The following is a 21,359-nucleotide window of genomic DNA, read 5'->3' on the forward strand; positions in this document are numbered from 1 at the left end:
TCCCCTCCTCACCGCCCCCCAATTCATTGTGTCTTAGCATCCACATATCAGAGAGAACACTAGACCTTTGGTTTTGAGGGACTGGCTTATTTCACTTAGCACAATTGTCTCCAGATCCATTCATTTACTGGTAAATGTAATAAGTCATTCTTCTTTATGGCTGAGTAATATTTCATTGTGCATATATACCACAATTTTTTTATCCATTCATCTGTTGATGGCACCTAGGTTGGTTCCATATCTAAGCTATTGTGAACTGAGCTGCTATAAACATTATAGTATGCTGATTTTAAGTCCTGTGGGTATATGCTGAGGAGTAAGATAACTGAGTCAAATGGTGGGTCCATTCCAAGTTTTCTGAGGAATCTCCATACTGCTTTCTAGAGTAGTTGCACCAATTTGCAGTCCCATCAGCAATGTATGAGTGTACCACTTTTCCCATGTTCTTGGCAACATTTATTGTTACTTATATTCTTGATCATTGCAATTATGAATGGAGTGACATGCAATCTCAGTGTAGTTTTAATTTGCATTTCTAATTGCTAAAGATTTTGAATATTTTTTTCACATATTTGTTGACTATATTCCTTCTTTTGAGAAGTATCTGTTTAGTTCCTTTGTCCATTTATTGACTGGGTTATTTGGTTTTTTGGGGGGATAAGCTTTTTGAGTTCTTTGTCACATATGCTATTTGAAGCTGGACAAGATGTTGGTAAAAGCAGACAGTCTCTGGTGGTTTACAGGTGAAAAGTAGCAGGTAAGCCTTTGCCAAAGCAGCCTTTTCCCAGCTAGCTCTCTAGCTCTGGTTTTAACTAGTACTCAAATTAACAAAACACCCAGAAAGATTTTGAACTAAGGTAAATTAAAAAAATAATATGGAACCAGAAATGCTTGGTTGACATCAACTTTTAAAACCCTAATAGATGACTAACTGCTAATTTATTCTCACATTCTGAAAAGAGAACAAAAACTGAAAAAATTATATTAACTAGTAGTTTGCCTCTACAAGACATGAAGATTTACCCAATTTTTTTTTTCTTATGTTGGCTTGGTAATCCTCATGTAGCGGGAATACTTGTTTATTCAGTAGTTGAGAAATACTTACGTGAATGGAAACTTGAAGTCATTAGGCTTAATACAGCGCACATAGTGAGGAGTAGTGGCATTGAGGGTCTCCATAAGCAGGTGAAGGGAATTTCGGAACTGCAGGAAAAAGGGCAGAAAGGAGTATCAAAGTTTCCTCAAAAGTTGAAGATGATGTAAAACAATAAAAATTCTCTTCCTATGGCACTAATGCATATGACTTTGTCACCTATGAATTTAACCCATCCTGAGAAGGGGAGCTGCTATTTAACAAGAATGGTAGGACTTTTAGTTAAATTTTGCCCAAACTCTACTCACATATGCTTACTCTGCTAAATATATACCTTCCCTACCCTCACACCTTTCTCCCACTTCCCTTTTGACACAGGCTTCCATAACTTTGTGATATGAGTTCAGTCGTATGTAACTCACAATATAACTTTGCTTTAAGAATATGAAGGTCATATTCTTACTGGAAAGTAGAAATTTTGCTGTAGGATGCTGAAAAAAGCAGCAGATGTCTTAAAAGAGAATGGGCAGGATGGCCAGAAATGAGTTACCATTAGGGATGTGGGATCAGGACTAGAGGCTGTGGACTCATGTCCGGCCCTGCTCTGATCAACACTGGCACAGGGTCTCACACACAGGGAAACAGACTATGCGGGCTAGTGCTCAACCTCCCTTACAAAGCCTTTACCCTCACTTAGGCACTAAGCATTTGTGTGACACTTCCCACCCCCCACAGGTCATAAGCCATCAAAGGAAGGAGAGGGCACTTTCTTATACCAAAGGAGCTAACTGTTGCTCTGTATAAATATAGAAACAAAGCAACCAGAGAATGAGGCAAAGACAGCAGTGTCTGAGAGAGATGACATGCACTAAAAGAATCAAGACAAATATAGAGAAAATTATTTTGGGGAAAGGCAGACATGTAGGCATGGGTGTAGAGTTGGCAGAGAGAAGTATGAGTGGGCAGTATTATTTGTTCTCACAGTGGAAGCTCCAGCCTCTCCTTACCTGAGAATCCCACCCAGGAAGTTAAAGAAAGAAGACCTGAGGCTTTAGGTGAGCAAAGGACAAGTGTCTTGGCCGAAGCTGCCTGAACTCACCTGATGCCCCACCGTTTTCTTGTGCTCTTTGGCCATCTGGCCTGGTCTGCCTTTGGTGGCCTTTGCAGGAGCGCGGGTGAGGGGTGTTCGTCCTGAAGAGGTAGCTGAGGTTGGACTAATGGCTTTTTCATCATCTTGAAATAGTTCTGGTAGCATCTTAAAACTGGGACAGAAACAGTTAAAAAAAAATTACACTCTAAAACCATATTCGAAGGAAGCCTTCATAGACAAAGTATTATGGATGTTTTCAATAAGTAGGAACTCTCTTGCTTAGGTAACGTCGCAGTCAAAATCACATTCGGGAAATAACATCTGAGATGGAGTAAAAAATACAAGTAAAAGGTAAAAATAAAATGCTATTAAAATATAGATAGAGCTAGGGCACAGTGGTGCACACATATAATCCTAGCTCACTTGGGAGACAAAGGTAGGAGGATTGCAAATTTGAGGCAAGCCTGAGGAGCGAACTTAAGTGAGATCTGTTCTCAAATAAAAAAATAAAAAAAATGGATTGGGGGGTATAGAACCTAAGTAATAGAGAGTAACCCTAAGGTTGAACCCCCCAAAACTAAAATATGCCATAGATTTCTAAACCCTACCAAATTTCTTATCGCCTGGCTTCTGACTTAAACCTCTTATATGGCTCAATGGCATTTCTGAATTCCTATATGACAATGGGCCTACTTAGCTATCTAAATTGCTATCATCAAGTGAAACATAATCGAAAACAATCACAGACTTCACATTCACTGTGTTACCACAAAAAGAATTATTTCAAAACACAACACAATAGATAATCGTTTACTTCCAAGGAACACTATGTTATACTTGCTTCTATTCCAGTAACAGAGAATTAGTGAAGATTATACCTGACAGTTGGGTTTCTGCAAAGAGTGGGAGCAAGGAGGGCATCAAACTTTGTTAGGTAAATCACACACTGTCCCCACTTCAACTGTAGCAATGCTACACAGACTGGCAGTCAATAAAACAGAAAATTAAGTAAAAATGAAGACACAACTGCTTATGGGTGCCTCAAGAATGAGAACCTATATTTTGTTTAAGCTAAATTACTTTGGCCAAGAATTAACAACAGAACTTCAAGATTTATATCACTGTCCATAAATCAAAATGATAAAAATCTTCAACTGTTTAATACTAAAGGACTGGCACTATGAAAATTCTTTACACATCAATCCTATAAGGTATAAAGCATTAATGCCCAGTACCTGTTAGGTTAAGGAAAAGATTGTCTTTTTCTATAGACTCTTTGACTCATTATTTTCTGGGGGTTAAAACTGGGATTTGGTCTCTAACTGATCTGTATATTATCAAAATAATTGAAAGCAAACATTTTAGTTTCAAAACAATAGTTAGAATATTCATAAGCCATTCCATTGAAGTTAGAATTCTTTTAGGATAAACTAGAAAAAGTATGCCAGTTAGTCATCTAGATAAATCCATATGAAGATTTTTACTTTATTAAATGAATATTTGCCCAAATAAGTAACTGGCTTCCTGGTTTGCACCCTGTAGGAGGAATGTGAGAGGTTCCCTCATCCTTTACAGATTTAAAATCAAAGGGTGGAGGTGGGATCAAACTAATGATGAATTGTAGACCTCATAGTTTTTGCCATCTGGAATATTCTTTTCCCACTGGAAGGCAGTGTTTTTAGTATCTATACTTAAGAAAAATAATTTCAAAGTCACACCTGGAATTGCATCTAATAATGATCCTGAGATCAATCTCCATCTGCATGGAGTACATGAGGCCACAATTCTGGCATACCCCTTCAAATGACATTAAAAAAAAAAAAAATCCACTTTCTCTCATAGCCTCTCACAAAAACACACAAGAGAGAAGACTATGGTGGAGGCAATAATTTCACTTAAAACTGAAAGACCACAATGCATAGTGGTTAAGAGCAGACCCTGAGCAAGTCAGCTTGGGTTTTAATGTGACTTGAAAACTCACTAGCCATGTAGTCCCTATACCTCAGTTGCCTCATCTGTAAGATGAGAGTAATGATAATACCATCTTATTATGGAGATTAGATGTGTTTAATATTTGCAAGGCTTTTAGAAACAAAACCTGACACACAATAAGTGTTATATATTTGGTAATTAAAAACTGTAAGTAAAACAGATTTTGTTGGAAAAATCATTTTCATGGTTAAAATGCTAAAGCTTAAAGCTGGGCATGGTGATGCACACCTGTAATCCCAGCAACTCAGGAGGCTGAGGCAGGAAGATCACAAGTTTAAGGCCAGTCTGGGCATCTTAGCAAAATCCTTTCTGAAAACAAAAATAAAAAGGGCTAGAGGATAGAGATATAGCTCAGTGGTAGAGTGCCCCTGGATTCAATCTCAATCCCAGTACCACAAAACAAACAAACGAACAAAAAACCAATAAAAATTAATGCATAATTAACATCATATTGAATATATACTGATTAGAATAAGCCTGTCTATGGTTACCTTGCTTGACTTAAGAACTTTAATTTGTTCCTCAAAAACAGTGTCTTTATTCTTTTCAAGAAAGCCTTCACACTGGTATTCCACCTGAAAATATACAGAAAAATCTCCTTAACTGATAGCACTTTTGAATAGATAATATATAATCAATAACAAAAATATGTATTAGCTCAGGTTATATGATTAGCTCTCAGCAAAGTGGTATCATGAGTTTTTGCTAAAATATCGGTACCATTCCTGCTAAGGTTGTTAACTCTTCAGTACAATTCCCCAAATATTGTTTTCGTAGGGAACAGTGATAGTACATGCTGATTATGGTCTATGATACTCTCAATTCATGGGTAAGCAAACTTTTAAGAAATTGATCGTCTTTCCTCTATGCTGGTCAAAGAAAGTTCATCCCAGGCTGACCCAGTGCATCTCCTTCCAAGCTAGCCCACCACCCACGGAAGTGTTTCCTCTTGGGGAAGATGAGATTAAAGTAGGAGATAGGATTAAAAGGAACACATGGCTGTTTGATGGGGAAGAGGTGAAAAGTTAATGATGGATAGAGGGAGAAGCTGGGGAAATATTGTATGATTTGGTAAACTGGGACTCCTTGGGAATGGAAGATTTCTCTTTCAAAACCCCAGCAACTTGAACAGTCTGTCACTCAAGGAGCTTTACATCCTGTACTACAAAGTCCTTAGGTGAACTTATGTTCATTTTAAGGTTTCCAGTCAGGACTAAGGTAAACTCAGAAATTCCTCAACCCCTGAAGGGGATCCCAGGAAGCTGGTTTTCAGAGTTTCCTGGAATTCCAACTTAAAGACAGAAGACTATAGACCCCTATTTATTTTATATATAATTCCATTTAAGTTAAAGGAGGAGAAAACCCACAAGCCAATACTGAAGACTGCTTTTCCTGTAAGGTCTCAAAGAATGCAAGCATTGGCAAAGAGAAAAAAAATACACTTCATACCTATTGATTTTCCCCCCTTCATTTATGTATTCAAAAATAAAAAGATAACCAAGCTTCCTTACTTGTCAGCAAAATGTTGATAATGAAAGCTTTGTTTGATAGGCGGGGCTTTTCAAAGAGCGCACATTTGTTTCAAATGTGTGTTGTACATTTTGGGCCCAAGTGTCATCTGAATACCTTTAGGCATCTACAGTTGAGGGAGAAAAAAGAAAGAAAGAAAACAACCAAATATTGAGACTCCTCTGTTGCATCAGCTGCCAAGAGATCACTTTTGTGGCTTGACCTATAGTTTATATTCAGTTTAGGAATTCATTTCTTCTACATTTCTCCTCTTAGTAGGTGCCCAAAACAATTATTAATAAAGGACATGACCAGTGCTAGTGCTTCCCACAGGTGACCCAGTCATCTCTGGGTGACAATCTGCCTATGCTAATTAATAATTATTCAATCTCTTTTTAAAACAACAAAAGCTTTATAAGATAAAATATCATGGATATAGTAGTGTGTATTTAAAATTTTTAAATTTATGGTAAATAAAGGTAACATTTACAAAGAGAAAAATATGAAATGGAGGGTAGGCTTTTGCTGTTTTCTCCAACTTCATTATCTCTTTTAAGTCATGTACACGAATTGCTCATTCTATGTATTCCTTGCATTTTTTTCTTCTTAATAAAATATTATTTTACTTAAGGTTACTAGGTTGTTATTTGTTTTTTGTTATTATAACAACTGCCACAGTTTTCTTCTTATATGTAGATACCTTGGATATGTTCACAAGTATATTCATAGGTTGAAATCTAAGCAGTTCCATTCCAGGGTAAAAAGATACATGTATTTATTATTCTGATAACTGTTGTCAAATTTCATCCTAAGTATGTTTATTAATTCTTATCCTTCTTCAACAGTACAGACACAATATTCATTTAGCATTATCAAATTAAAGGTATCAAATTTAAACTCACGCGCATTGGTGGGTAAAAAAGTAAGATACCATCTTTGCTTTGCATTTTGTTGTTAATATCGAATCAGGTTTGGCACTTTTTCATTACATACTTTCTTATGTTGTAGAGATCTGGAGGGCCTAGCAAGGATCAACCTATGATATACGTTGTAACTTATTACATATAACATAAAGAAAGATTAAGTGACAGGGTTATTTGCCTAAGATGACTCAGTTAGTAGTAAAGGTGGGGATGCACTATTTTTCTAACATCAAATATTAACGCTAAATTCCATTTCTATCATATATGTCCATAAAGAAAGTATGACTAGGGCTGGGGTTGTAAGCTCAGTGGTAGAGTGCTTGTCTTGGGCACATGTGAGGCATGTGAGGAAGGAAGGAGGGAAGGAAGGAAGGAGGGAAGGAAGGAAGGAAGGAAAGAAGGAAGGAAGGAAGGAAGGAAGGAAGAGAGGGAGGGAGGGAGGGAGGGAGGGGGGAGGGGAGGGGAGAGGAGGGGAGGGAAGAAGGAAAGAAAAACTCTGTCCATCTATAATTTTAAAAATTACAAAAAAAAAGAATGACTAGTCAATTCTTAAATTATGGCTATTTAGAGCTAAATTATGGAATCAACCTAGATGCCCTTCAACAGAAGAATGGATAAAGAAAATGTGGTATATATATATATACACAATGGAATATTAGCCACAAAAAGGAATGACTTTATGACTTTTGCCAGCAAATGGATGGATCTGAAGACTATCATGTTAAGTGAAATAAGCCAATCCCCCAAAACCAAGGTTGAATGTTCTCTCTGATATGCAGATGCTAATACACAACAAGGGTAGGGTGATGGAAGAACAGAAGTTCAGTAGATTAGACAAAGGGAAATGAAGAGAAGGGAGGGAGGATGGGAATAGGAAAAACAGTAAATGAATCAGACATAACTCTTCTATGTTCATAATGAATATACCACCAGTGAAACTCCACATCATGTACAACCCACAAGAATGGGATCCTAATTAGAATAATTTTTATTCCATGTATGTATAATATGTCAAAATAAACTCTAGTGTCATGAATATCTAAAAAGAACAAAAAAAAAAAGACTAAAATCACAATTGGATTATCATTTTAACATATTTCATTTTTCAATGTATTTTCTTACATTTTAAAAAAGCTTATCATAGTTGCCCTAAATAACAAATGTTATCACCAAGAGTGTGGTCTAAGACTGTAGGTATTACCAATGAAAATCATTTTTCTAAATAGTAACTCCACCTAGACCACTGCTCATATTCTCATCCTTTTGGGCATTATATAAATAACTTGACATTTCCCAGCTAGCTTCCTGATGGTAATGAGAGCTTACCTTCTACATCTGAGAAAATTCAATGAGAAAATTCCTTTAATGTACTTGCATTAAGCCTAACATATAGCAATTCCTTAATAAAAGATACATAATAGTGATGATGACAAAAAATTATGGTTATTTAGAACTACTATTCAAAATATATTTTTGTGCAATTTCTTGCATTTCTTTAAATACACTCCTGTCTCTGAACGAAGAGTTTTAAATATAAGCAAATTGATAAGAAAAGTGATGAAAATTGGGAGCAATATTATCTAATATCAATTTTCCACATAAATTTATAATCCGCTGAAAAGTTTCATTTGTAACTAGAATCTCTGGGGTCTAGTGTCCCTTCAGAATGAAGACTTGAGTGACTCTCACTTGTTGACACAATGGCGTTTCATGATACACTAATAAATGTCTGCCTTGAACCCACTTGCCTTCAGACCTCGATGCATCTATTTGACCATCTAAACTCCCCAGAAAAATCATACTTACCTTGCATTCCTCATCCAGCAAATCTAGAATGCCCAGTTTAGATTCTATAAGATTAATACAAGGTTGATTATCATAAAAATCTATGAGTGTCCATGGAATTTGTTCTTTCATGTATTCTTCTTGTTCTAATTTGAAGACATGCTGAAATGAAAAAGAAAAAATGCAGTCATTTTTGGATTATTATCATAAAGAATGTAGTAAAAAAAGCAATGTTTCTATAAAATACTAAGAGGACACCAAGAAAACTGGACATAGTTCACGGCTACTCGCAATAATAATCTCATGGGAGAAGCACCATTTACACACAGATAAAGTAAATTAAAACCACAGACAGCAAAACCTCAGCTATATTAGATCCTTAGTGAACAATTAGATCTAGGCCTGTAAATGTTTTAAGTAGTTGAAAAATATAAGCAGTCTTTGTGATTTTTTACTATATATATTTCTAAAACTGCACTTTGTACTTTTGGCTCCTTAAGTAATCGTATAGGGCTGCTAACAGCACAGGACACAGGAATGCCTTAGCTGGCACTGAACATCTATGCAGAGTGGATGCCCTCCAGACTCCTGAACACATTTGTTTTTTATGTCTGCCTTGATTATTCTCCTCATTTTGGGAATCAATGTCTCACTTTACTGAATTCTTTATCCAATACTGCAAGCAGCTACATAAGCACTACCAATCCATTGCTGTTTCTACTAAAGTTGTCAGTCTCAATCCACACCACTGCTTCTAATCTCTGTTCACTCATTTAATCAAAAAATATGTACTGACTACATACTATGTGCATCAGTCACTGCATATGGTTAATAACACAGACAATGACACTATCCATGTGAATTGGCAGATTGGTGGGATGAATACAGTAAGAAAATAATCATAAGGAAAAATACTACAAAGGAAAGTAATATGAACTATGAGGCAAGAATCCTCATCTAGTTTGGCTACAGGATGGTCAGGGTAGGTTTCCCTAAAGAAGGGCTTATGTTCTGAGCTGTGAAGGTGAACGGGAGCAGAGCTGTCCTAGATAGGAAGGGCAATTCCCCACAGTTTCTGCTTCAGAATGCCACCCTAACCGTGCAGCTGATGCACAACTTTCTTTCTCTATAGATGCTAATGACCATTACTTGTTCTTCTGAATTTCTGTTGCTATTTACTTGTCTCTTTTGTCTCCTTTGGTTCTCTCACAAATCTTGTTATTTTTTTAGGAAGACTACCTTTCAGTGGCTATGACCATACAACACGTATTTTCTAAGACACCAAGTCCTATAAAACAGGTGAAGCAGAGATTTCTTATATATAGTTCCATGCACCTGGAACTTTCCCACTTTATTCTATATTTATTGGAATGCCACTCTTGGCTCCTTTGCAGTTTAAGCAGCTGTAAGAAGACTTAGTTAAAACAAAACAAAAAAGGTCATCCATATCAGTAGTTATCATGCTAATTAGCAATTTTCTTCTGTTCTTTTGATTAATAAGAAAACAAATAAGGCACCATGTGTCAACAGTGTCCTGACTGATGACAGTAGTATCTTCCAAAACAATGAACTCTGTCTTTTTAAAATTTTCATTAGTTTATATGTAGTCTCCATGATGACATCAGAAGAACTGCTCTAAGATTTAAATAGAGCTTATTTCTCATGTACATTTTTATATCCAATCTGGAAAACTCCATGAAGCCAGGGGCAGGTGGGTAGAGCTCAACTGTCAAGGAATGTAGGAATGAGGTTCAATATATCAAGAGATCCTTGGTCAATACAGGAATGCTTCCAAGCACTAAATATGCTCACAATATTTATTTACTTTCCTCCCTCCCTCCCTCCCTCCCTCCCTCCCTCCCTCCCTCCCTCCTTCCTTCCTTCCTTCCTTCCTTCCTTCCTTCCTTCCTTCCTTCCTTCCTTCCTTGTGATTAAACCCAGGGGTGCTTTACCACTGAGTCACACCCTCAGCCCTTTTTTATATTTTATTTAGAGACAAGGTCTCACTGAGTTGCTCAAGGCCTCACTAAATTGCTGAGGCTGGCTTTTGAACTCAAGATCCTCCTGCTTCAGCCTCCTGAGCTGCTGGGATTACAGCCTACTGGCACTCATAGTATTTCTTATGCCAACTTCCCACATCTATAGCCTCAGCTCAGGGAGCAGCCCTATGCGGCTAAGTTCTTCACTGTGAAACCCCATGTTCCTGGTCACAGCTCACTAAATCAAGTATGGGTTCATGAGGGCACTCTATTGCTAGAGATCTCTGATGGAAAAAATGAATGGAGCATTCACTTTCTCATGTATCTGAATTGGAAAACAAGGAAGCAATTGGGCAATTAGCAGTGGGAGCAGAAGCTGAAAGAATCTAAGATGAGTTGGAGGTGAGCAAGTTAAGAAGATGGGAAGAGCATCCAATCACTGTTGGCTTTACAGGAAGTTTGAAGTGAATGGAGAAGAAGATATCTTGAGGTGGAGATAATATATACAAACTAGAAGAGAGAATATGCCATCTGATAGTAAGAGGGAGTGGAGCAGTTATGCAGAGAAAAACTAAGATGTAACATAGTGGGCAGGTATGGAAAAGAGGAGTAAGAGGTGAATAGAGACAGAAAGCAGTCAAGAATTTTTAATTTTTTTTAGCTATTTCTTCTAATGTTTACTTACATATTTCTAAAGAATATACTTATCAGTTACTTTATGATTTATCAATTTGAAACCTTATCTGTTAACTTTCTGATGAGGTTAAATTTACATACATCACCCTCTCTACTGCTGCTTTGTTATCGTCCCAATATTACTATTTTTGGATCCTCTTTTTTTTTTTTTATCAATTTTCTAATTTAAAATAATATGTTTAAACTTTTATTTTTTATCAACTATGGATCACATCATACTACTTGACCTCCCTTTTCAAAAGATGAAGCTAGCTTTCCTACCCTTTGGCTCTCTTTCTTCTACCAACCAATTCCTATGGGAGCTCTCAGTTTTCCTTTTTTCTTTTTTATTGTTTTTTGTGCTGGGGATTGAACTCACACATGTTAAACATACACTCTACCACTCAGCTATACTCCCAGTACTTGTGGCTCATTTTTAATATCCTCTTTCATTAATACTAATATTTCCCCCTACTTTTGTACTTTGAACTGTGCCTGACATGTGAAGGGCAGTTTATGTATCCCAACTACTTTAATTCATAAAACCACATGTGGGAGGAACTATTATCTCCACTTTACAGATGACAAAGCTAAGTTCCAGGGAGGTCAACTAACTTGCCCAATGTCTCCTGGATAATAAAAAAGGAGTGGTATTCTAACATAAGCAGTTCACCTCTGGGGCCTATGCCCTTCACAATTATATAATCTGCTGCCCCTCATTTTTAAGTGCCTTCAAATCTTCCTCAATGGTGATAATCCTCCAGAATATTTGATAATACTATTTCACAAGTCATCTTTAAAATATTTCCATTGCCACTGACTCAGTGAATGGCTTATACTGTTGAAAAAAGAATATGTGAAATTTTGATGTTTAGTTCTGACATTTTGCTGATACAGAAAGTAAGAGTTAAGGCTGTCATAACTCCACATACCATTAATTTCAGAATGACAAATTGAAGGATATCCCTAGGTTTGAACCTTTATATTCCCTAAGTTACTAACACACACCTACTACTTCTTCTCTCACTCAATTTATTTGCCCCAAATTCTCATCCTTCTCAGAAAAAGGATGACTTTCAAATATTTTTCCAAATGTAGCATCATTTTTAATCATCAATTCCAGTTGTTTAGCTGTTCTAAACCTCATTTCAGGACCAGACTTTACACAAAGACTAGGAATTCAACAAAAATTTATAGCAGAATATTATTCAAAGAAGAACATTCTTACCATGTTGAATTGCTGCTGCAGTTTTTCATTTGCATAATTTATACAAAACTGCTCAAAACTATTTATCTCAAATGTTTCAAATCTGCAATACCAAAAACAAAAACAAAAAACGGGAAAGGGAGAAAAGGAATAGTTTTAAAATATTCAAAATGTGCACATAAGGAAGAAAGAAATAGGAAGTTCCCCAACATTGTGCAACTTTCTTTACATAGCAATTACAATGAATGTTTATAAGTCAGAAACATGGAAGATGTGCCCAAAAGATGAGTACCTGCTAAGAGGCAGATAATTTTATTTAGAGTTCCCAGCATGCGGAGGTGTTCAAAACTATTAGTTTTTGAGGTTCATTCATCTCCAAGAGAGGAACAACAGAATTATAAAAAAAAGCCATTGAGCCTGTCAATTTATAGACTCATAGTAGTACATGTATACACAAAAGGGAACCTCATTGGTTCTTCTGAAAAACTGAACCAGAGAATGAAAAAATCAAGTATAAAATAAGCACAATATACAAAATGGGTTTTCACAGTTATGAAAGGGTATCCACAAAAGACAAACTAGCATATGAAATTAGATTTTTAGAAATTCAGCAATAATTTATCACATGAGAGTCTGAAAACCAATTTATTCACCCATTACTTTATTAAATTAGCTCTAAAGTTGAGTTGTTACTTTAGTTAAATTTTAGCACAGCACATCACCATTATAAAAGTACTCTTGACTTCTCATAGGCAGGGTTTTCCTTTTCTCACCACTATGAGACAAACTTAAATTCCCACTTGGAGTGACTAAATACTCTCCACAAAGAAATGCTCTCTGACAGATCAGTAAGCCAAAATGCTTACCCATAAATGTCCAGCACCCCAATAAAAGAGTGCTGCTTAATAGCAGAATGCAGAGCCTGATTGACATGATCTACAATCCAGTTAAAGAGCTTGGCATAGATGTGCTTGGCCAAAGCATCACGGGCATTTGTGGCCTGCAGCTTGGAGATGGGCTTGATGTACGTCTCTGTGGCAGTAGCCAGCTTCCGATGACACAGCCAATGACACATCTCCTCATAATCCACACCCATGAGGTCACAGAAGATGCTGAGAGGTTCATGCTTGGGCTGCCAAAAGAGAATGGTTACTTCCTATGACTAAACCAATCAAATAAGAATTTCCTGAAAAATGTTGACAAAGAAATATCAAGTAAAACTCAGCAATGTCTTTGTCGTAATAAACATCAAGATCACTCAAACCTGATCTGTGATAATAATCACAATCATTATTCAAACTGGCATCTGGGTGATATTTTATAATATTTCTTAGGGCTCATTTAAAATATTGCTTCTCCTTTGATTTTGCATAGAGCGCTCTGTATTTCTCTCCATTTATTCACTCAATCAGAAAAATCAGTCTTCTAGTCTACAAATTTTTCTTGAATGCCCACTGTACTCCAGTAAACAAAAAATAGATATGGATCATTCCTTTCTAGAGCTTATGGTCACTAGAGTAAACAGGATTGTTCCCTAAACTGTAAAATACTACAAAGAAAAAGGACACTATGCTGAGTCCATATGAGAGGAGTGTGCTCTATTCAGGGAGACAGGAGACAACAGTTGCCTTGAGAAATGGAATTGAGATTTGAAAGAATGGAAGGTGTTTCTGGGTTAAAGAGGGAGGAAAGTTTTTTTTTTTTTTTTTTTTTTTTTTAAGAATAGGAAAAAGCTGGGAAAAAAAAGGTTCTGTGGAGGAGGGAAGCAACTAATATGAAAATCGAAGCTGAGTGAGAGAGAAAGTGTATAAGATGGTTAGAGAAAGGCAGAGGCTATGCCATGGCTAGTCAGTATTCTCAGAGCAACAGGAAGCTGCTGAAGGGTTTTAGGAGAACAATTTGATGCTACTGGAGTGACTTTTAGATTAGAATCTCTTTAACAACTTACATATTCTTGTATCCCCTAGAATGTCTTCTGTGATCTTGAATAAGTAGGTTTTTGATAAATATTTGCTTAATTTAATCATGTTAGTGCATTATATTTTTCAACATTTTACCCACATATCAATTGAATTTGATAACATTCCTGAGGGAATAGGCAGGGTGAACACTGTTGTCTCTAAATGAAAAAAAAAGAATCACGATCAAGTTGATTTTATCCCAGAGATGTGAGGATGGTTTAACATACAGAGATCAACAAATGTAATTCATCACATAAAGAGAATTAAGGACAAAAACCACCTAGTCATTTCAATAAATGCAGAGAAGGTCTTTGACAAAATTTAGCACCCATTCAAGATAAAAACACTAAAGTAGGGATAGAGGAAATTACCTCAGTATCATAAAAGTTAAAGTATCAAAAAAACCCAAAGTCAACCTCATAATAATTGGGGAACCACTGAAAGCATTTCTTTTAACATCTGGAACAAGATAAGAATGTCTATCCTTACCACTCCTATTTAATATATTGCTAGAAATTCTAGCCAGAGCAATTAGGTAAGATAAGAAAGTAAAAGGGATAAAAATAGGAAAGGAAGAAGTCAAAAATTATCACTGTTTGCAGATGATATGATTTTATACTTAGAAGACTCAAAAAAACTCCACCAAAAGACTACTAGAGCTAAAAAACAAATTTGGCAAAGTAAAAGGTTACAAAAGTCAACACACAAAAATCAACAGCAGGGGCTGGGGAAATAGCTCAGTTGGTAGAGTGCTTGCCTCACATGCATAAGGCTCTGGGTTCAATCCCCAGCACCAAAAAAAAAAAAAAAAAAACCAGACAAACAAACAAAAAAACACCTTTCCTATATATCAACAATGAATAAGCTAAGAAAGAAAAAGGAAACAATTCCATTCATAATAGCCTCAAACAAACAAACAACTTAGGAACGAATCTAACCAAGGAGGTGAAAGACCTCTACAATAAAAACTATAGAAAGAAATTAAAGAAGGAAAGACCTCCCATGCTCATGGATAGGCAGAATGAATATTGTTAAAATGGCCATATTACCAAAAACAATATACAGATTCAATGTAATCTCCATTAAAATACCAATGACATTCTTCACAGAACTAGAAAAGAGAATTCTAAAATTCCTTTGGAAGAATAGATGATCCAGAATAGCCAAAGCAAGTCTAGTCCAGAAAAGCAATACTGGAGGCATCAAAATATCTGACTTCAAATTATACTACATGATATAGTATATACATACCCATGTTTACAGTAGCACCATTCACAATGGCAAAACTATGGAACCAGCCTAAGTGTTCAACAGATGAATGGATAAAGAAAATGTGGTATATATACACAATGGAGTTTTATTCGGCCATAAAGAAAAATGCAATTATATCTTTTGCAAGAAAATAGATGGAACTTGAGACTATTATGTTAAGTAAAATAAGCCAAACGCCAGAAGGTCAAGGGTTGTATATTTTCTCTCATATGTAGAAGCTAGAGAGGAAAAAGGAAAAGAAAGGGTGGAGGTGGAGGATCTCATGAGAATCAAAGGAAGATCAGTAGAGGGATAGGGGTTAGGGGAAGGGGAAGTGCTGGGGAGTGATATTGGTTAAAGTATATTATTATATTGTATGTATGTACAAATATGTAACAACAAATCCCATGTATGTACAACTATAATGCATCAATAAAAAATATGAAAAGAAAAATGAAATGAGATCCAAGAGAACAAGCAGTTTGTTAATAATCACATGGCTAATTTATGTCAGAGAGGGCACTAAAACCTGGGTCTTCTGACTCTCTCTTCCCTGCGTCCTTCTCATTCAAGTGGCCTTACTCTTTTCAATCCCTTACTTCTAAGTAATACTTCAGATACAAATCAGCACCTCACTAACAGTTTCACTCAACTCCCTTAAATAATAAGCAGCTTAGAATGATCGTACACACACACACACGTACACACACACACACACACACACACATTCACACACACACATACACACAGAATTTCTAAGCCACAAAAGAAATGAAGTACTGATATGTGCTACAACATGGATGAACTTTGAAAGAATACATATTATATGATTCAGTTTTTATATGTCCAGAATAGGCAAGTCTACAGAAGCAGAAAGTAGATTCAATGGTTGCTTAGGGCTGGAGAAATGGGGGCACAGGGTAGTAACGGTAAAAGTTACAGGGTTTATTTTTGAAGTAATGAAAATATTTTAAATTGACTATGGTGACGGCTAAACACATCCACAAATACAATAAAATACATTTAATTGTATATTTAAAGACATTTAAATGGGTATGGTATGTGAATTATACTACAACAAAGCTGCTTTTGAAAAAAGTCTAATATATTTCCTTAGAAATCACAGTTTAAATTAGAATCATCATTTTGTCTTTTAAAAAACTGCCATAAAAGCTAGGCATGGTGGCACACACCAATAATCCTAGTGACTTAGAAGGCTAAGGTAGGAGGATGGCAAGTTCATGGTCAGCCTGAGCAACTTAGCAAGACCCTGTCTCAAAATATAAAAATAAAAGGGGCTGAGGATATAGCTCACTGGTAGAATATTCCTGGGTTCAATCTCCAGTACTAAAAAATAATAAAAATAAAAATAAAAAAGACCTGCCTGTGCATATGCATGGGATGGGGGAAAATGGTACTAAGCATCTCAATTAGGATCCATGGCTTAGGGAAATTATACATAACACATGAAGGAAAATGTGTAGATCAAATTTCTTATAAACAAAGTTCCCTGACCATCTAACTCATGGCCCTATGACTAATAAATCATTTATAGTACAATGTTTCTCTTCAAATCATAAAGTCTTGATTTTATGTTTCATATATCTAATTGTAGTACAAAACTACTATATTTAGAAAAGGCAGGGAATAGATTCTTATAGGAATAGGTAATCTATTTTTACATAAGGAGCTATAGATCCAAAGAAAAAAAGGCAACCAAAAAAGAGTATGGTCCCACTTACAGGGACCTCAAATCCTAGGGGATAAATACAAGCAAAAGAGACCTTTGTAAAACATTGAGACTTGAGCTGAGATACAGGAAAGCAGTGGAAAGAAGGGTGAATCTAAGAGATACTGCCAGAGCTGCATGTTAGAAGTTGGAGTTGCCCCCCAAAGAAGAAAAGCTATCCTACACCCCAGAGAGAATCTGAGCAAAGGCAGGAGAGAGAGGTACTGAGCTTGTAAATTTCTGGGTTGGAGTGTGAAAAGTGATAAGAGGTAGGCTGAATAGGAAGTCAGGGGTTGATTATAAAAGGGTTTTCAATAATATGCCAAGTATAGCAGACCTCCATATCTGTAGATTCCTAATGGAAAATAAACCCTATATATACTGTCTCTGTCCTTAAATATACATACCTATGATAAAGTTTAATTTACAAATTAGGCATAATAAGAGATTAACAACTAATTATAGAAGAATTATAAATAGAACAATTATAACACTATAGTATCATAAAAGTTATGTGAGTGTAGTGTGTCTCTCTCTCTCAAAATATCATATTGTACTCACCTTCCTTAAGATCATGATGTGAGAAGATAAAATGCCTATGTGAGATGAAGTGAGGAGAATGACATAGGCATTGTGGTTTATCATTAGGCTCCTATGTAAGGGTTATTTGGCCATAAGCACCACGATACCCAACAGTGGAACTGATAACTGAGATGACTACTAAGTGACTAACAGGTGGCAGCATATACAGCATGGATACACTGGACAAAGAAAGGATTCATATTCCAAGGAGTGGAGCAGGACAGCATGAAATTTCATCATGCTACTCAGAATGGTACACAATTTAAAATATATGAATGATTTGTTTCTGGAATTTTACATTTAATAATCAGACCAAAGTTGACCACAAATAACTGAAACCACCAAAACCAAAACCATAGATAAGGTAGACTCTACTACTGTAGAGTACTGTACTACAGTACTGTACAGTAGTAGAGTACTGTACAGTAGTAGAGTACTGTACAGTAGTAGAGTCTACCTTATTCCTGAAGACAATGGGAAGTCCTGAAGGATTTAAGCAAGGGCATGATATGATGATCCCTTAGAGCTCTAAATTCCCTTAGTTTCTGATCTTATGGGGTCATTTATATCATAGTCACTAATTTCATCTATGTATCACTGTATCTATCTACTCCTAGACAGCTATATTGCGAGAGAGATAGGGAGAGAGAAAAACACACAGATAGATATGGGGAGCAGTGAGAATTCATGCAATTTTTTTTTAACTCTTGGGAACTGAACCCTGGGACTTGTACATGCTAAGCATGAGCTCTACCACTAAGCCATGTCCACAGCCTGAGAACTGGCAGATTTCAGTAGATATATGTACTATATTCAATAAGATTAAAAGGGTTAAGTTAGTTTCTTTCCCACCCCCACCCTACCCCTGCCAAGTTTCTTTTCTTAACACTATTAAGTTTCTTCAATAACTTTTAAATCACATTATATTTCCAAAAATAAAAACACAAAAGTTATCAATTTTTGGTAACTATGTTATGGGCCAAATGAACCTCTGTAGACTTGTTTTTCTAGACTTGCTAACTTTTACATGCAATATTTTCCCCCTCTATTGCAGAAATCAGACATGTATCCCAGACAATTTATTCTCTCTAACACACACACACACACACACATACACACACACACACACACACACACACACACACACCATAATCACTGCACCAAGAATTGGAATTCATGTTCTTTATTCTCAGTTCAAGCTTTCATTTTTGATAATATATCTTTTTGATAATTATCTCTCTGATAATGTCAAAAAGACTTAAAATATATTGCTTCTGTACAAGGACTCAACAAAACTAAACCACAATTCAACTTCTACCACACCGATTTTATTCTGAACTTACAGGTATTGTGCAGCTGTCTGAATCTCGAGAAGTAAATCCAACATTGCCTAAGTGAAGGATGCCAGCAAGTATTCGAAAAATTCCCATTTGATAAGATTCACTAATTCCTTAAATACAGTAAATGAATAAGCAATTAATTTCAGAATAGAAACAAAACATTACAGCAGATAATTTTAAGTCTATTGTTAATTCTCACTTATTGCCAGATGTTATACATATTATAATAAGTCACCACTAACAATCATTCATCTTCATTGACATTAACACATTAGGCAGTAAGCATGACTGGTGATAATGTGGGTATGGAATGTGACAGATCTGGGCTCAACACCTGGCTTTGCTACCAACGTGTCATTCCACATGGGCAGGTAACTTCACCCTTCTATGCTTTCATTTTCTCATTTGAGATATGGGAATAATTGATTATTCTTCAAAGGATATTTGTTAATATTGAATGAGGTAAATAATGTACATGGCATACCCAATGTAACAGGTGGTAAGTACTAAACAAATGATCATCAGATTTAAGTATTTTATTAATATTACTGCCATTTCTATTAGTCTCTATTTCAAATGCAAGTGGTAGCACAATAAGGCTGTTTTAAATCAATGATTTAATTACTTCTTCTAACTAAAGGCCAAGTAAAAATCAAGGAGGTCCCAAGAATAGAGGTGCTCAGATAGGTGTTATTCCCTGGTCTGATGAGTGATTGTCCAAACATAGCATTGGAGAAGGAGATGAAGGATAAAGCACAATGAAAAAGCTCAACAGCTTTTGGCTTTTATCAGATTTGGCTTTGTTTTTCAGTAAGGAAAGAATTTCCAGAATATTAAACATACTTATATGTAAGTTGAAGTAGTAAAATTATTTCCAAATATGTAATCATACACAATAATTGAGAATTGACCTTATAATGAATGTTTATGTTATGTCCAACATTATGGCTTTTTCAAATTCATAAGTTGACCCTAGAAGTAAAGCAGTGTTTTTCAAATTTTAATATGCATATGAATCACCAACAGATCTGTTAAAATGCAGATCCTGATTCAGTAGGTTTAAGAAAAGGCATGAGATTCCATATTTCTAGAAAGCTCTACAGTAGTTCTGGACCACATTATGATTAGAAATTAAATTAACTCAATCAAGGGTATTTCTCAAAATACCAACAGTCTATGTTTAATTTATTTATATTTTGCAGTTTTTTGGTTGGTTTGTTTGTTTTGGTATCGGGGATTGAATCTAGGGGCACTTAACCACTGAACGACACCCCCAGCCCTTTTTAAACTTTATTTAGAGGTAAGGTCTCACTAAGTTGCTTAGGGCTGAGGCTGGCTTTGAACTCATAATCCTCCTGCCTCAGCCTCCCAACCCACTGTGATTACAGGCATGCACTACTGCACCTGGCTTCTGCATTTTTTGTTTTAATTTATTTAGTTGTTGATGGATCTTTATTTAATTAATTAATTTATTTATTTATATGTGGTACTGAGAATTGAACCCAGTGCCTCATACATGCCAGGCAAGTACTCTACCACTGAGCCACAACGCCAGTCCCTGCAGTTTTTTAAAAGAAAAATAATTCACCTCTAAAAGGTATAGACTATGGGTCTAAAGGTTAATTTATTCACACACAGAGCCAATATTTGTTAACATCTGAGCAGTTTCAAAAATGGGACTAAATCATGTTTTGTTATCATGCTGGTATGGTCATATTTCCAAGATAGAAAAAAACCCCAAAACAAAAAGCTAAAATAGCAAAAATAGCCTACAAAATGCAACCTTGTAGAGGAACCCATCTTATAAGCTTTAGGTTCTAGATTTTTTAAAAACGTACACAGAAAATTAGTTAGTCTTACCTTACCTGATGTCTCAAATTATATTTTAAAAAACAGCTTCATGGAGAGATAATTTGCAAACTGCAAACTTTTATCACTGTGAGTGTGCAATCTGATAATTTTTAGTAAATTTACAAAGTTACTAAATTTTTAGTAAATTTACAAAGTACAACCATTACCACAATCTAACTTTAGAATAGTCCCATCATATCAAAACCTTTGTGCTCACTCATTTGCTGTCTGAATGTATTCTATAAACTATGTTAAGTCTACCAGCAACTCACCACTTAATACAAAGTCAAAACAATATTCCAAATGAAGCTTGCATGAATCAAGAAGCTACTACTCACTGGGCAGGTGACACATGCCTGTAATTCCAGTGGTTCAGGAGGCTGAGACAGGAG

General features: G+C 35.8%; 1 protein-coding gene and 1 long non-coding RNA gene across 2 annotated transcripts in view; one reads left to right on the forward strand and one right to left on the reverse strand.

Moving 5' to 3' along the window:
- Nucleotides 1-21,359, forward strand: part of LOC306655510 — a 214,048-nt gene that overhangs the window by 106,211 nt on the left and 86,478 nt on the right. The window lies entirely within an intron of this gene.
- Nucleotides 1-21,359, reverse strand: part of MYO5A (myosin VA) — a 217,645-nt gene that overhangs the window by 81,528 nt on the left and 114,758 nt on the right. Inside the window, 11 exon segments of the mRNA XM_079130018.1 lie at nt 1,106-1,203; nt 2,193-2,354; nt 4,667-4,750; nt 5,687-5,688; nt 5,691-5,705; nt 5,708-5,756; nt 5,758-5,811; nt 8,414-8,554; nt 12,275-12,356; nt 13,120-13,385; nt 19,120-19,226. Coding sequence (XP_078986144.1) covers nt 1,106-1,203; nt 2,193-2,354; nt 4,667-4,750; nt 5,687-5,688; nt 5,691-5,705; nt 5,708-5,756; nt 5,758-5,811; nt 8,414-8,554; nt 12,275-12,356; nt 13,120-13,385; nt 19,120-19,226 — 1,060 coding nt within the window.

The sequence above is a fragment of the Sciurus vulgaris genome, assembly GCF_902686455.1.
Source record: "Sciurus vulgaris genome assembly, chromosome: 2".
Taxonomy (NCBI): Eukaryota; Metazoa; Chordata; class Mammalia; order Rodentia; family Sciuridae; genus Sciurus; species Sciurus vulgaris.